Source organism: Synchiropus splendidus, chromosome 2 (assembly GCF_027744825.2).
Source record: "Synchiropus splendidus isolate RoL2022-P1 chromosome 2, RoL_Sspl_1.0, whole genome shotgun sequence".
NCBI lineage: Eukaryota > Metazoa > Chordata > Actinopteri > Syngnathiformes > Callionymidae > Synchiropus > Synchiropus splendidus.
In genome coordinates this window covers 16,073,608-16,091,633 of record NC_071335.1, presented here as the reverse complement: position 1 = coordinate 16,091,633, position 18,026 = coordinate 16,073,608, and the positions used below count along the sequence as shown (strand labels likewise).

At 43.4% G+C, this 18,026-nt stretch overlaps 1 protein-coding gene across 4 annotated transcripts in view; it reads left to right on the top strand.

Annotated features, from left to right (window-relative positions):
- Positions 1–18,026, top strand: part of LOC128754975 (glucagon receptor-like) — a 36,687-nt gene that overhangs the window by 3,181 nt on the left and 15,480 nt on the right. For 3 of the 4 annotated variants that reach the window (XM_053858020.1, XM_053858019.1, XM_053858022.1), the window contains exon 1: positions 6,176–6,261. The exons of the other annotated variant lie outside the window; for it this stretch is intronic. In XM_053858020.1, the coding sequence (XP_053713995.1) occupies positions 6,194–6,261 (68 nt within the window). In that variant the 5' untranslated portion in view covers positions 6,176–6,193. Of the gene's footprint in view, positions 1–6,175; positions 6,262–18,026 lie in introns of those variants that run through there. 4 annotated transcript variants of the gene reach the window in all.

Genomic DNA, 18,026 nt, shown 5'->3' with positions numbered 1-18,026 from the left:
CATGCCAGATTTCTCAATCGGGATGAGAGTATATGACTGTTTGGATACAAAGGTTTGTACAAAGTTTAATCCATGTAGCTGTTAAGATGTCTTGATCAATGGTACACCGGAAATGACCTTGGCTGGGGGCTGTTGAAGGGCAAGTGCTAAACTGCCATAGCTTGACTTGCAGGAGAAGCTGTGGGAAATTGAGGTCATTTATTTACAGATCACCGTGGATGTCCAAAGCAAGTTTCGGCACCGCTAAGTTCTCCATGTAGACAGCGGTGCACAGATAAAGTCTGGAATTTGTGTGCAGAATTACTTGTTAAAGGCAGTGAAGATGGTTACAAGCCTTGAACGTTTACCATTTTTCAGCTATTTCTGTTACAGTAGTGCGTCAATGTGACACCAGGCAATGGCTACTTAAAGGGTTCACGTAACCTTTGATGTCGTAGACAAATTGAAACAAGACTAGAGTAAATGAAAACCAGGGCTGTAACCAGGGCTGGGGGAAAATGTGGATTCTCAAATATATCATTGTGACGGCAGCAGGACTCGACATCATATCCGTTTCCTGGTGAACAGTTGGGAAGTGCAGCTCAAGCACGTCTCCTGCTCAACAGAGCTGCCGATCAAACACACAAGTTTTCACACAAGACAAAAAAAAAGCACATCCATACATTAAGGTACGGTAATGGGGTTCCAGTTTCACTGGAAGGTAAACACCTCCCTCCATGCAGATCTACTCCACAGCACCACATGACTTTTGTTGCTGAGATTCACCAACTTTCCTGCGGATATTCTCATGTGTTTCTTCTCTCGGGGAGAGCGCAGACTTTGACTCGGGAAATACCACATGCATCAAGGGGGAAATCACGCATAGCAAGTCTTCACCTACAACTTCTTTGTTTTTCAGCTTTACTATCACTAACTCCTCTGAGCTTTGATCTTCAGACCGATAAACACACAGCAGTGCATCTCTTCTCTCCTAGAATACAAACAGGACGCAGATACATAAATACTACTGATATCCGTCATGCATAATTCATGTGTCCTGAATTTTTCTATGTGGACTCCTCTGTTTCATCTTCAGGTTATTGATTCATCAGCATGGAAGCAGGTTTAAGGTGACTGCGGGCGAAAATGGTTTTCTTAACATGCAGCAACACTGATTTACACTACATGTTGGAGGAAGAATATACAATGTTAGACGCGTCGAGATTGTGTATGTATTGTATTGGAAAATCTGCTCCACAGCAACAAAAAAATGGAATGCAATGAAAGGTGAGGAACTGGGTGTATGTTTATGCGGCACAGAGAAGTGTCTCTTGTGTTTTGAGCAGATGAGATGTGTCAGTGCATGGATTATCCTCCAATATCGGCCGTAGTTTGCTGGATCACTTGCTGCTAATTTACTCCAGTTCTGTGTTGGTATTGAATTAGCGACATTAAAATCTGTTCACTCGCCCCTCTGTTTTCACGGCACAGAGACATGAGGGCCTGATGCTGAACGGGCAAACTTCATGTGTGCATGTTGAGAGATGTGCCGCCCTGTAGACACCCTTGTTTATTTAATCAACAGTGACCCAGACCGGTTTCTGACATGTGGAGCATGTCTCGCTGGAGCAGGTGGAGGTGCTGACAGGGTGATCACATGACTCAGAACCTCAACAAAACAAAGAGATTGTAAAATGATGACACCGGAGTGACCCGGTTATGGGGGGTCTCCCACGGTGTGTAGAAGGTTATCGAAGCTCGGCAGACGTGAGTATGTAGGGTGTCACCCATGTGTCTTCATAAGGACATTCCGTCCTGCTACTGTAAGCACAGCAAGATTGAGTTTAAGTTGCTGTGACAAGAGAGATGTCATGTGTTCAGAATGTTGTCATCCATCACTCTTTATCTTGGATCTCCACGCACACCTTTGTCTCTCTTCTATCAGCAATCCTTCTCTCTCTCTTGCTTCATTGATGACACCTCATCCTCATTCAGTCCTCGCTCTCGCTCACTCTCCCTCCTTCGTCCCTCTCAAGTAACCATATTTATGATCTCAAAATATATGATTTCACTTCCCTTCTTTCGTAACATTGACGCTCCCTGCCTCTCGTGTGTGGAGGTGTGTGTTCTTTAGCTGCAGCACCAACCTATCAGATCCTCCTCTGGAAGTGCCTCAGCTGAACTAGCAAATGATCTGTAGGCACTTGGGATGTGAACCTATGAAGCACAGTTTAACAGGTAAACGTGTGGCAAAGTAGAACCGAGAAGACTGATCCATTCCATGCGGATGGATGTTTTCAGAGTGGGCGGCAGAGATGAGCGATAACTTATTGTATACAGATTTTTACAAATTGTACCTCCAAAAACAATCTCCACGATTATGCATCTCACGATAAATTCGATTAACATGCGGCACACTCGTTGCATTGGGCCTGTATACATGAGCATGATGAGACCATGATGGCGTGCCACGCCATCGTGAACCATCAACTGGCTCTAGCTTTTTTTTTGTGATTTTGCCCTGTGGAACACAGCAGTATGTTCTTTATTGCACAACACTTATGTTAGAAAACATTCATGAGCCGCGTCAGACAGGGAGGCAACTCTGAGGGACTTCCTGAATCATGGAGGGAAGGTGGGATCCCGAGGATAGCTCCCGTTTATAGACCCTGAATTCCTTTAAAATGGCATCCTTTTCATGCCCATGTGTGGTGAACAGGCTCGGTGTCACTACTCTAACTCTATTTTTATTGTGGACTGATTTTGGTGAAACAGTAGTCGTATTTGCTGGTTGGTGCCTCAGTGGGAAACTGGACAGACACTGGATTAGAAGCGAGAGAAGAGGTATAGAAGTTTAAGTGTTAAAAGTTTAGAGAAATGAACTTGCTCGATCAAGAAGGAAGGGGGAAACCCAATGTGAAAGTGTGTTGATTGATGGCGAGAAAAAATGTGTCTCGGGTGAGTCATCTTCACACGAGAGTTTGACTACCTTTTGTACACACAGGCGTCATAGGAACGTGATGAAATGACTCACCGACTATCACGACAAACGTGAGCTGGAGGCATGAAGTAGCTGTCTCAACACAAATAACTCGATCACTTCGGTAAACAGAGCAGTTGAGGGGGACTGGAATCACATGTTGTTATTTCAACTCCACATGCTTTCGTTTGCACAAGCAGTCGTGCTCCTGCTTGAAGAGAAAGATTTGGGATGTTGTTGGAATGTGTACATTCCAGACGGCGTTAAAGAAATGCCAAAGCAAGTAAAAGCAGTTTCATTGTCCCTGGATATATCACAGTTTTGCATTGAGCAGATGTTGTGTTGCCAGTCCTGTGTTTATGAACACATAAGTGCAGCATTCTTTCCGGTGGAAAATGCAAATCCACTGTTCCTCGCAGTTCTTCAGTACATTTGTCTTGCACAGTGAAGAACATGAGCCACTCTCCTTTCAGCAGCGCACTCAGGCAAGAAAGGCTCCTGAATGGGGTCCAATGAATGGAGCGTGGACCGCCGTTGCCGCTAACCTGGTGTCTCTTGTGTGCGGTGACAGATGTGATCTTCCTGTGAAATTGCACAGCCACTGATTAACGTTATTGAAGTCAACAGTGAAATTGAAAAGGTAAATGGATTTCAGTTCCTATCAAGAATTAGTGAATGACGGAATATAACTTGGTTATTCGCTGTTGCATCAGACATGTTTGCGTAATGAGCCTGGGTGCATTTCATTTGATTTCTGCTGGATGAATGTGCGAGGGAAGATTGCCATAATTTCTTTTTTTTTTTTTCCCAAGATGTCCCCCTGAAATTATGAGCTGAACGGTTATTGCCATGTGGTGATGATTCACCCAGTGGTGCGTGATCACATTCTGCCCCAGCCTATTCCACATATCACACTGTTCCGTCTTCTGACCAGTCAGAGTTCAGCTTTGGTCCACTGGGTTCGAGAGCAGGCATCCAGTGATGTCATCATTCTTCCCTCCTCTGACTGGTTGATCAGCTGCCTCATTCCATTTCAGCGAGGGAAACACTTCTCCATTCATATGTTGAAATTAAATATTATTGCCAACTATGTCTGAAGAGGAAATTGACCTGATTCATAATCTGTAAACAAGATTTTGCCAGGAGAGGATATTAGCCTCGAAGCTAACCAACACATCCTCACTGCTCTTACATACATGAGTCGAAAAGGCAACGACTTCGCATGTTGAGAAGCAGCTGCAAACCAAACTTTGGTTCTTTAATGTTTGGGTTGTACAGTAGCAAGGATGAAAATACAGTGGTTCTCGACCACAATCCGTTCCAGAAGGCGGTTCGAGAAGCGAATTGTTTGAAATCTGAATCGATTTTTCCCATTACAATGAATGGAAAAAGAAATAATGCGTTCCAAGCCTTAAAATAGACTTTTGTAGGAGTGAATGTAGAGTGTCTGCTGCAGGTGCGCTGTTCCTCTATGTGTGTGGCCGCTGCATGTGGGAGGGGTTGCCGAGTGAGTGACGTCTCTCCAGAAGTGAAGAGGTGCCCGGTGCGTGTCCAGCTCTGAATGTGCGCTTCTGTGCAGTTTGGCTGTGACAAAGTCATAAAAATGTAGCTAACGGGACACGTCTGCATACAGAGGCTGCGCTCTACACAATAACAAAGCGTGTCGTGGGTCAGCTGATCGCTCCGCACAGCGTTCCAGCGTTTTTCGGGGGCGTTCAAGTTCTGGATTTTCCTTCGAAATCAGAAGCAAAAAAAAAACGTTCTTGTTCGAACTCCGATTTGTTTGAAGTCCGGGATGTTCGAAAACCGAGGTACCACTGCATGCTCCATCATTTGGTGCCAGGTTTCGGTATCCTGAAGTAGCCCTACACATTCAGCATGTGACTTTTGCCTTTTAGTCAGTTCACAGGCTCACATGTTCTTCAAAACACCGTCCACTGAACAAACGTTCAGCGAGTAGAGCCTCTAGATCTGGCTTCTCGAGGTGAAACTCCCACTCATGCGTAGCCCAGCGTCACTCTTTTTAACACTTCTTTTTCTGTTAAAGTCACACATGATTGGTCTACACTGAGCAAAAGTGTGAGTAGGGTGATGGACTCACTTGGCGTCGCTGATGCAGACTACACACTGGTCAGGTGAGGAAAGTGAGAAAAAGGCAACAATGTAGTGCGTGAAAGAAACGTTTTCCTCGATACACGTTTATTTTAAATCGATCAGCAAAGCAGGTAGCTCACTAATAGTCTTCAACCGATGATCTCAAACTACATAAAGTAGATAAAGCAAGCCCCGTATTATGATGGATTCATGAGCTTTACCAATGAGTTTGAGAATGGATAAATATTTTATTATGTGCTTTAATATACAGCGCCTTCAACTTCACGATCAAACTAGAGCCGTGTCTGCTTATACAGCTGAGGATTCCCCAAACATTCTACACATATTTTCAGTTCATTCACTGTAATGTTACCTGCAGTCTAACATGTATTTATCACCTTCTTTTCTGGGCTAAAATATTAGTTTTATTTTACTTGCATATTGTAAAATTTACATAGACTTAGATACATAGCTGAATGTTTTATCACTACAGTCACAATTTCTGACCGGAGACGACGGATACTTTAATTCAGACTTTGCAAGACGATCCTTCACTTGCACATTTTCATTTCTTTATCACGACTAGAGAATTCTAGCGCTGGCTTCTACAGTGCATGGTCCTACTCTGTCAGGGCACAGATGGGCTTTGTGTGATATTCCAGCCATGTTTCTGATGCCACACACCCCCCCCACACACACATGTACTGTATATACACACGCGCACACAGATTCCTCAGTAATACAAGAGGCCTGGTGCATTAATAATGCAATAATGTAAAGACAAACTGTGTGTAGTTGCCCATGTGTTTTTTCCAAATGCATCATATTTCCTCCGGCTCTGCTGGAAGATATTTTCTTATGGATCTCCAAATGTATAATACTGTACAGCCATGCATGAAGAATGTTGTTGTACAGAGGTCGACGTGTATCTTGAACAGCAAGACGCTGCCAGGTTGCATCACAGCATCATTATAATCTACATTTCTTGCCAGAGTCAGGGGAGTTTGCAGCCAATAGACTGAATATAAAGCGGTATTTGTGGTTTTACCGTAACCTCGTTGTTACTGTTGGACAGGTGGAGAGGGTTAGTGGGAGGGGTCAGCTGGAGTGAAGGTAGCCAGACTCAGATGGGCCGGACGCATGAGGAGGAGAGACATGAGGACGGAGGATTGTCATCACCATGAGAAACACTCAAACATGGTTTTAATGTAATGTAATCCTCTTCAACTGTGCAGTTTTTATTGATGTTGAAAAGGGCCTGCGCATGTGAGTGTGGTGCGGGCGGCGGTGGGCAGCGTTAGCGGCATGGTTTGATGAAATGAGGCGCTGACAGGGTTTTAGAAATGGCATAGATTTACTGTTTGACATTCAGAAGCAATTGCTTTGCCTCTGTTTCCTCAACAAATGATAAATTCAAAAATATCGATATTTTATTACAACTCACTGTGGATTACCAAGCATTTTTACTTTTTCAAATAAAAAAAAAAAATCGGAATTTTCGGAATGTTATGTCTTCTTATATCCGTCATTGTCACACTCCATCTTGAAATACATGGTGGCTGGTGAGGGACATGAAACTGCTCCACCTTTTGCGCTTTTTTTCTGTCATGCCAGAAATCCCGGCACTGCTGTTGTCCCTACACCAGACCTGTTTGAGAGAATATATGAAGGATCATGAATAGAGCAGGAGTCTGGGATTAAATCAAGAACACAGACTGATAGAATTTGATGAAATCACGCCACAAACTCGAGATGTTAAAAAACCATTTAGATTTTCGACATCTGCCTGTTTGTTGCCTTTATATATAAAAGCTAACCTGAGTGGCGCAACTGCATTACACTTGTGAAGCAGCGCAACACATGATTTGACTCATTATTTGGTTAAATCACATCGTGAACGTGAAAAACCACCCGTCAAAAAAAAACATCAAACTGTAAATCAAGCCTCGATGAGTGCAGAGATGTGGGCATTACATGCGAAACAGCAACTTACGTGCTGTGAAACCAACGTGTGGAGTGAATGCGAAATCTGCTGTGTGTTTGTAGTTTTAATTCTACTTTTAAAACTCAACACTTCACACTGCTGATTTGATGAGACCCAGGCGTGCGTTGTTATCGGCCGATTTATGACCTACTCCTCCGAGAAACGACTCAGATACTGGATGATTTTTTTCATGATCATGGTTTTAAGCATTTTAAATTCAAGAAAACATTCTATAATGTCATCTGTAGGTTCACCTGTTGAAACAAGGGAACACTACTGGATATGTTAACCAGCAGGCAGCACCTGGATCTTAGGGCGGTTTCACACTGTGGGTTCTGTCTCAGGTGGCCTGAGTTGAATCGCCCCCTGCTGTGCAGCCTCGCACCTCTGCCTCTTCTCAGCTGCGCAAAATAGCTGGTTTGTGGCCCATGATGAAGCAGGTCTAAAGGAAGTCGTCATCAGCTGCGCAACAACCTGTTTACCACCATCTGCTTGACCACCTTATTCCTGTCAATTCTTAGTACTATCACGAGTCCCGGTCCGCTGCGCTGCGCCACAGCACCAGTCTCCTGCAGCTCCCGGCCGCACACCTCAGTGTTCTGGGACTTTGCCAAGTTGCATTTGAACGATGTTGTGCGCCCAGACAGCGATCAGACCCTTTACTGCCCGGCATGTTTGTGTGGAGTCGCGCTGTACGCGTAGTTTCCGGCAACTAACGCAGAGTCGCCTGAGGCGAGAAGCTCACCACCAGCTGAGAGTTTCCTGAGACGAGGTGCAGCTCTCCATGCGGGATCATGTCCGCGGCCAAATCCCGACTCGCTTGTGTTCACATTTCGGACTTTAGAGCCGACCGCACTTTGTCTCGTGACAGAGTCCGCAGTGTGAAACCACCCTTAGGTGTCATATATCAGCATATCCAGTGATTGCTCAGGCAAAACTTCAAATTCAAAGTGTAATCTGGGTCAGTCACTCTGAACACACGCAGGCATAAAGATTCTCTGATAGGGTACTCTGACTTGCGATAGTCTGGTGTTCCTTGGGAACAAGGAAAATCGGAACAAAACTGTTGTTGATGTGTGTCGCTCCTCTTTAGACAATACGTCCTGCAATGCACTGCGACAGTGAACAAGGTTAGAATCATCTTTGTGTCCCTTATTTCCCAACGGCTCATCTCAGGGTAAAAAGCTCCAATGTAAAGCTTTTTTTTTTTTTGACTGATTTTCAGGATCTGAAGACGAAGGAAAGCGCTCTGTATTTGCTTCTCAGCAGACCCCTCCTCTAGCTCTGTTGGCAGAATAATAGAGGCAGGAGGAGGAGGAGGACAACAGTGATATACAATCTCCATTCCACAATCCTGGTCAGGGAAGAGAACTGTGACGTCGTGATCTGAATATAAATTTGCCATTAACCCCTTTATTTCTACGTTGCCTAGTGACAAATACTGTGAGTTTTTACCTCACTGTTTCCCAAAAGTCTCTATTAGAATGATGCTGCATCCTCAATAACCTTTTTACTCTCAGTGTATGGATCGTATGAATGACGTTCTTCTTTGCTGGACCTGATGATTCTGGCTTGGGATATAAGGCAGTGGACAGTCAACTGCTCAAAGGGGTTTATTGAATCTGACAGTCAGACCCAGTTTAATGAGGTTTTCTGCTACGGCATGGAATGAGTTGGGGAGCCATTAACATAAAGATATGGTACACATCATCAGGCTTGGTGCTACAGGTAGAAGCTCCTTCTTCCTGATATCATCTTCCATTATCCGAGGTCAGATCGTGGGGGCAGGTGCCACAATAATAAGACCCAGACATTTATCTTCTTGGAACTGTAAAGCAGTGGGACATATGCCAGGGTTGTATCTACATAGGGGGAGTTTGGCAGGGAGGGTTTGGGAATGATGGAGAGCATTGTACTTCCTTGACAGTCCTCCTTAAAAGGTGTCCTCCTGACATTGAGAGTCACGCTTCACTTCGTGTTGACAACAGCTGTGAAACGCTCCCCTTAAGCAGGAAAATCTCGGGTCAGAATCCCACCCTACAGGGCACCTACACTGCCAATGCACTGTAGCGGCCTCCTCCCTGCTCGACATGCTGGAGCGCCTCACCACAGAGGCATCATCCTGAGCGGATGACCTCAACTCGCGAACATGATCACTATTTAATTATTAATCACTGTATTGAAAAATCATTAATTCCCCTGCTGGACATTTTTTAATGAATAGATTTTTCTTTTTTTAGAATCATGGAAAGTGAACGTGCATTTGTGCGATTGATTCTTCAGATGATTTATTATTCTTATTGATGATTTATTATTCTTATTCTGTTGGTCATGTCAACCTTTCGTCCAGTCACGAACAGTACTGAAACAGAATGTGATGTTCCAGTCTGGAATAAAAAGACCAAAGACTTTTATCTGGCTAGAGTGGTTGCAATACCCCAAAAACAGTAAATGGAAAGTAGGTTTGGCATTTGAATGTATTTGAACTTTTTTTTGCTGATTCATTCAAGCAGTTTGAGAGAACAAAGCCTTCACTGAGTTGACCCTTTTGATTCAAGTGTGCCATAGACAAACACCTGGTCTGAGCACAAGCTTTCCAGCAGGTCAGAGTTTTGCTGATGGAAAACCTGAACTCCCTATATCTCTCCAGTCTTAAGATCCCCTCACTTACCCTGGTCTGCTGGTCTCTTCAATAACTTGTCATGTCACTGTCATCAAAACCAAATAGAGCTTTGTTTTATTAGACTTTTGTTTCATTTTCTTTTTCTCCATGCTGTTTGACCTGTAGACATAGACTGCTGTTTTGTATTTTGAGATATGAAAAGTGTAATGCAAGGACAATTTCATAGCATAGTTCATTTGCATGGAGGTTAAATGGAATTTCAAAGCCATATCTGCCTCCCAAGTGCCGCAGTCCTTGTGGGATGCAGCTCCAAAACATGACAGATGGTACTCATGATCTCCTTGTTGCCAACGTAAAACCCAGTCAGAATGAATACAAACTGTACAAGGATACTTAAAAAATGCAGAGGCCTCTAATGGAAAAGTCATAGACTGCAGTGTAGGCAGTGTGAAGTGGCTGATTTTAAAGTATTGGGTTCACAAAGTAGCTGCTCCCCTGAGTTTGGTCACAGCAAGAGAATTGGTGTTGGGACTAATAGGTATATAGGAACAGGAAGATGTCCAATGAGATGAATGACGGCATGAAGAAGACAGTAGATCATAGAATAATGTGGAAAGCTACACTAACTTCAGGCCCTCTGATCCATCCATCCGAGCTGTATTTAGGTGTTGGTTTATCGAGCGTTCAGGTTCTATTCCTAACCCGATTACGGCTTGCCGCTATCTATTGTCCTGACAGAGCAGGTCCATTGTTGCGGGCAAACCACAGCTTATCTGTGTGCTGGTTGTTAGAAAGTTCAATTCCTTGTCAGAGTCCTTCGGCTGGGACAGGAGTCTGTGGCCTGAAGGAAGCCACTGACTGGAACACAGAGGATATGCCCGTCCTCTGGCGGAGTCCTGTCGCAGCTGGACGCAGAGTGTTCCAACTGCTCGGCGATTTTTTTGAGTTGACCTTGACCCGCTTGGGTCTGCTCTGATGTCATGGAACCAGCATGTGAAGGAAAGAAGTTATATTTTCCGCGAGTCATTTTAACCTTCAGAGTAAGTGCATTCTCAGAGGGGAAATCCTCTGCACTCCTCATGTTAGAGTGAAGGGTCAGCCAGTTGTTGAAGACAGTTTCTGTGTGTTCTCCGGCACACCTGGAAGGTAACGGTAGCTGGACAAAAAGCTTTTTTTTCTTCAGCCCAAACGCATGAGGCAGTACTTTCCTGGTAAAGAAAAGCAATTTTCTCAAGGATGGTCTGGTGTTGCAGCTCCTCGCAGGAACCGACTGAATAAACAAAAAGTTCTGTCCTTTGCTGTCAGCCTTTGTATTGTATCATTTCATTGTCACTGTATTACCTTTCTACTAGAGTTTGGAATGTCATATCAGTTTCTCTTTATCTGACTTGATGCCTTTTTAAAATACCTTGCATTGTACAGGCCCATTTATGCTCCCTTTACATGCAAAAATGTACCCGTCCATCACTGATCACATACCACAACCACAAACTCCAAAACAAACATGGCCACTTGGAAAAGGATAATGTCCATCTTGCACAGAAGATGGAATTGAAGGCAGCGTTGTTGGTCAGTGCGGCCGTTAAATGTATCGCTACTGGAGGACAGATAATATCTGCCATTGCTATGTCTTCTTTGCGTCTCTTTAGAACAACAGTAACAGCAACACTGTCCCCCCGCGGTTTCTGGTGGTACTGCTTCGTTTCACCTGCATCTGTAAGCTGTGGAAAATGGAAATATGTTTTCAATGAACGCATGGCACAGAGAGAAGCCTATATGAAGCTCTCATTTTTCTCAAGTCTGTGAAAGGTAGTTGCGGATGTCATCATATAGGGGATGTTATTCTCCTGAAAAGGGATGAAACGTGCCTCTCAAAGGAGCAGGGAAACGTGTCTACCTTCACTGACGTCAGTGAGAAGGCTGATGCTGCCCAAGGACCCACGTGGCTCCAGCAGCTCATAATGAAAGTCTCGTAACCACAGTAGTCAGCGTGAAAATCACTGTGGCTCTACATCATTCACCACAGTGCCCAATCCAGTCTTTTATTTGACATCTTTCCAGTCCTGGTTCTTATTGGAATATTGTGCGTCTTCAATACTACTAGTACTTACTGTTTTCCTATGTTTTATTGTTCAAACTGTTGAATAGATCTAATAATGGTCAGAATATACAAAATCCATTCCACTTGCTCATAAAGATTCCTTGAGCTTTTTGTTATTTTCCCAGCCCATAGATGGCGCTCTCTCCACTGTAAATATGCAATGCGATTGTGAGTAAAAGCTAAGCTGAAGAAAGAGCTTGTGAGATGAAGGAGAATTTGCCTGTGTTTCTCATATTGAACTGCTGAAGCCAAGATTGAGTATTTTTATTCTACTTATCTATCAGACTGGTCATTTGTTGGTGTTTCTGGTAACTTTTGCTGACTGTGTTCGTAACTGGGTCCAACACAGCGTGACGTCAATTCTGTGTGCTGAGCAGTGATGCCAGTAACTTATTACTTAGTCACGTGTTACTCTTATATCACAGCCTTTTTCAGTATCGAGTCATCTACCGCGTTACTATTTCAAACAAAGTACAAGTAACATCTCACTTACAACTGGGATCGGTTCCTATCAACCGGTCGTAAGTCGGATTGGACGTAAGTCGAATGCCATTCAAAACAGCCGACGGGAGGTTGTTGCCATTGTCGGGAAGCAAACTATTAACATTCACTTTCGATAACAGCATCTTTAGGCATGACAACATGTGCGGGACACGCCAGTCACGGTTTGAACAGGCAGGTCACATGTCAAGCCGCCGGCTACACGGCAGTAAATAACAAGGGCGTGAGGAGAGAGATGCATGTTTCCAGCTGAAAATAATGCCACTACTTTGAATTATTGTCTGCTGTAGATGTCCACCAACGCGCAGATTCACCGGTTAAAGAAAGCGAAATAAAGTAGCCTCACAAATGTGTCGAAAGTGCAGACTATGTACCAGTTTTTTTTTATTCTTTTGATAGGTCAAGTTAAATGACACTTATGATAGATTTTTAGACTTTTATAGATTATTTTTCTTGGTGCAGAAACGGTACTGATGTTGCATTTTCTCTCGAAAGTCAGAAATAAAATGGTCCACTGGCGTGACGGAGCGTAGAAGCGAGTAACAGCAGCCACTTAAGTGCAACTACTGCGTCCAGGAGAAGTGACATAATGAGACTTAGTAAACTTTTGCCTTGTAGTTAAAAAAAAAAAAAAGAAAGAAAAAAAGTAGCAAAATAATAATAATTATGCAGCATAATGGGGCATTCCCTACATTTTATTATATAAATGGCAATATATCACTTTGTTTTGTTTTTCATACCTGTTGCTTTTTGTGTGTCATTTTCGCTCCAATAGTTCAGAGTGTGTTAAAGTCAAACATTGACTGTACATTCATATATATTCACGATTGTGCTAAAAAAAATGACCTCAAACATGGAAAAACGCTGCACCCCCAAGAACTCCAACCTTCAAAATTGACATAAAAGATATTGTTTAGGCAATGAGAGCTGTAGTCGGCTGCCAAATGCAGCATGTAATCTAACTGAGTTACTTTTAAATTCAAGTAATCCGGAAAGTAACTAAGTTATGTTTTGAGGAAGTAATCAGTAGTCGGATTACTTTTTCAAAGTAACTGTGACTGAGTGTTTTCATAAATACTTCTTTGGTTTGTAATTACAGAGAGCGCTGAGTGTATGACACCTATATGTCATTGTTATTGTGTATTTTTGTTTTGTTTGTTAAATGTCAAAGTGATTAAATAATTGTGGACCTAGACTCAATTAACTGTCCAATTTCTGGGTGACTATTTCCCCCCAGATCACCCCCCCAAAATGTTCAATACCTCAGACAAATCTGAAGGTGACTCACTGCTACCATGGCAACAGTTTGAGATTCTCTCTCTTACACTACAGTTACGTACATGTTTTGTTCACGACTCTCAGTTTTCATTGTTGAAGTTGAGAATGACAAGGTCCAAATCATTGAAGGACACAACTTTGTGATGACCTGGTTTCTTTCATGTGGCTCATTTAACTCATTCATGCCTCACCACACACTCAGATTTATACAGCTGTGTCGCCAACACGTTGCTCTCATAAATCTGCCACCAACACAACACAAGATAACTAACTCCATTGCATTGTTCGAACCCTAAAAACACAAAGAGACGTACGTGTAGAAATCCCTCAAGTGAAAATAATTGTCAAATTGTTAAGTGCCAAATTGTGTTACCAGAATAAATGAAGCTATGTTTTTCATATAAGTGAACACACTATGCATGTCTTCAAGATCCAGGGTTAAAGTCAGCTTTACACCTTTACCTGCCATAATGTTGTGCAAAGTGAGTTTGTCTAATGTATATTAAGCGTGTGCCAGTATGCCCTTGACAAACCACGGACCGGCACATATTATTTTGTTGGATGTTGTGCCTGGTTAATTCTTAATGGAAGGCACACCGACATGCTACGTCACATGCTGAACAGCCAGCGCTCCAAATCCCTTTGACCGCAACCTTCAGTCAGCACTATGTCATACAGAGATGACATTAAAGGAAGAAATTTTGTGTAGTCTTTAGAATGAAGACAACATTCTTGCACAGCAAGAAGGCCAGAGAATATAGTCCAGCTCAAGGCTGTGTTTTGAAGAGGGCTGCAGTGACTGTCATCGACTAAAAAATGACTTGCTGACAGGTTCATGAGTCGACTAGTTGTGACGTCATTGCTTTCATCATTTCAACTGCACTAAGAGGAGACAGATCAAAGGACTCGTGGAGTGTTCACACCACAGTTTGTGCATTGAACACTTTACATTCATTTCCTTTCTTTCTTTCTTTTTGTTTACTACACTGCAATGGGACACCCCGCACATGTCATGTGTCTATTCGTCGACTGTAGCGTCGTCCACGACTGGACGACTCTGAAAACAGTCGCTAGTTGCAGCCCTAGTTTTGAAAGCCTTTCTGTGTGGAGTCACAATGTTCCATGTTCGGGTCAATACTGTGGCGATTTGCTGACTCAGCATCGTCGTGTCGTCGTGTGATGTGACAGAAACAACGCATGAGATGTTCCACAGCATCTCATTATATCATTTTATTGTTAAGAACGCACAAGGGAGCTGAGGACGTCGACAGACTGGCAAGTGATGATGACGAACCATGTCACTTCGAATCGCTAATGTTTTCGTCAGTGCAGGGAATTTGAATTTGAAGGGACGACTGACGGTGATGTTGAATTCTGGAAGAGTCGTGGCCTTTGAAAACTGTGTTTATCGTTCCTCCGTGCACATGGTGTGCCCCGCATGTTTACGCCTGTCACAGAACGTGTGCTTCAAAAGCACCTGTGTCATGCTGGTCTGAAGGTTTAGTATGAATATAGCATGAATGCCAAACACAAATATGACATTTACCGTCAATGGGATCTAGAAGTGTGGAGGCTTTATTACTTCCCCCTAAAACAGTTGCTGTGACTGGACCAGGGTCAGTCAAATGTTTTGATCTGAGGACCACAACTGCTTCTTAAGTTTCGGTTGAATAGTACTCATTGAAATCTCAATTGTTATGTATTTTGTTTTTGCATTTTCATTATTTGTTTGCCAATTTGTTTATGATAGCGTGTTCATTTTCTCATTTTAAGTTTGTGTCCACGCTTTTAGGGACAGGCTTTAAATGGGTGGGTAATGTGCATGTTATTTGCAAGCCGTCCTCACTCCCATACCGTGATATATTGACGTCGGGGAAGTGGACTTTTGCGTCCTATACCGACGACAAAGGCAGCCTTCAGCGTTGCACGTTAATGCATAGGTGTTTCAATGGACTGAAAGAAGCGTTCAGATATGGCGGCATGCGTCGTATAAGGACCATGACGCAGAGAAAAGAAACAGGTTTTACTTACACATAACTCCACACAGAGAATGCGGGAATGCATGAGCGCGGGATGCGCACTGTCGTTGATGGGCTTTTAAATAGCGATTTGACATGTTATTAAATGTAGAATGAATGAACGTCCATTGTTTTTTCTTCACGTTTCGGGCAGTATAGGACGTCTATACATGGCGCCATGGGAGTGAGGATGTGTTGGTTATTTGTCTTCCTGTCAAAACTCACCTGCCGCATAAAAAAATATTGGCATTGTGAAAAAAGCAAACAACTGTGATGCAAAAATGACAGTTGTGAGACAAATAACAATGACAATTGTGTTTATTGCAGAGCACGTTTCAGTATTTACGTTCAGCTTTTATTTTTGAATGCCAAGATAAGCTTGCACACGTCTGACACCATGCTACAGAGTTGAGTTAGCGCCATAGTTCCTCACATTATCTGTCAGAAACAGCAAGCTCTGATCAGTTAAATCGGTCTTCGTGCTGGGGAGCAAGTGGCGAGGCTGCTGGAAAGCTAATGTGCCTGTTGCTGTACGCACTTCTGTAATCACCAGTTCATCACCGCGGGACAGATAATCTGCTTAAACAGTGGAAGTGAGATCTGCTCCACAGGTTTAATGCGATTGTTCAGCGACTGTCTCTGATCTAAATGTCAAAACAACACTTTGCATTAGCGCAGCCTCTCTTACATGCCGTTTGCATCAGTTCAACTCAGCTTTATTTTATCATCATTGCTGATGATCAGTTCCATTCCTGAGCAGAGAAGCGTTTCTGAAAAGAGTCTGAGTTCGAGGCTTCACCATCTGATGAGTCAAACAAGACAGACACTCGTTCAGCTTATTGAGCAGCCACACAGATAACCATCAGTGAGTTGACAAACTGGTGGCGGGATAAAGGTTCCTGTGTCTTGAGGTGTAAATCCCCTGCTTGTTTGGATGTCGATATTCTTGCAGTTAGCTCAAAGTCCAGCTCAATTGAATCGATTCGATTCAGGACCATGAATCGGCTCACCAGAACCTGACAGCGTTACGGTCGTGCTGAAGGGTCCTTTCTTCAAACAAAATATTAAATCCAACTGTTGCTGTGGGATCTGAGTGGCCGCTCGTCTGAACGACGAAGGCAATGTTACTTTCTCTCCTTAGACTTGATCAGCCGCTGCATTTATTTGAGGGTGAAGATGTTTCTTTTTTTGTTTTTTAAATAATTCATTTTTGCACTTTTTTTTAAACTTGGAAGTTAAAGTCAGATCGTAGATTTGTACTACACCTGATACAGATCTGGTGAAACAAGGGCAGAATTTGAGTATCAGTATCTACTAATATCACATATTTATAGTTCCTTATGTCAGAAATACATTCAGAAATTTAGCAATACGTGTGAATACATGTGTGTGAATGAGAGGGAGCCAAGTGGACAGCTGAAGTTACAGGATGCAGAGATAAAGAAGGTGGTAGATATTTAAGTACTTAGGCTCAACTGTCCAGGGTGATGGAGAGTGTGAGAAAGAGGTGAAGAAGCGGGTGCAGGCAGGATGGAATCATTGGAGAAAAGTGTCAGGTGTGATGTGTGACAAAAGGGTGTTGGCGAGGATGAAAGGGAAAGTGTCCAAAAGGGTGGTGAGGCCAGCAATGTTGTATGGTTTGGAAACAGTGGCACTGAGGAAAAGACAGGAGGCAGAGCTGGAGGTAGCAGAGGTGAAGATGCTGAGCTTCTCTCTGGGAGTGAGCAGGATGGATAGGATCAGGAAGCAGTAGATCAGAGAGACAGCACATGTGGTCAGGTGTTTAGGAGACAAAGTCAGAGGAGGCTAGATGGAGATGGTTTGGACATGTACAGAGGAGAGAGAGCCAGTACATTGGTAGGAAGATGTTGAGGTTGGAACTGCCAGGCAGAAGGTGGAGAGGAAGGTCAAGAAGGCAGTGGAAGGCTCTGATAGTAAGGTTTAAGTATCGCTGAGATGTGTTACCAGGATTCGGAAAGTTGCCCTATGTCGGGGGTGCACACACTTTGAGCTCGACTTTGGTGACATGAAGCCCGTGAATCTCATATTCTAGTGATCCAACACTTTTTTGGGCTGCAAAGCATCATGGGAACTGCTCAGGTTCTCATGACCGTAATGGAGTTTGTTGTTGAGCGTGATGCGACCTGCTGAGCGCTACATCAAGCTACAGTTGAATAATCCGTCCTCGCACGTTCACCTCATGACCCTGCCGCCTATCTACTCTTCCATGGCGATCGACTGGTTGATCGCGACTGACAAAATGGACACTCCTGCCTTACATGGACTTCCTCAAGTTCATGTGGAGAAATGTTGTGGATATTCTCACATTCTTTCCGAAATGTCAGAGAGGCGTGCGCGTTAAAATGATCATCATGTAGAGCAAAGACATGTTGAAAGTAGTGGTTAGTCATCCAAAAAAAACATCCAATTTTCACTACTGCATAATAAAATACAAGATTTAGTTGCAC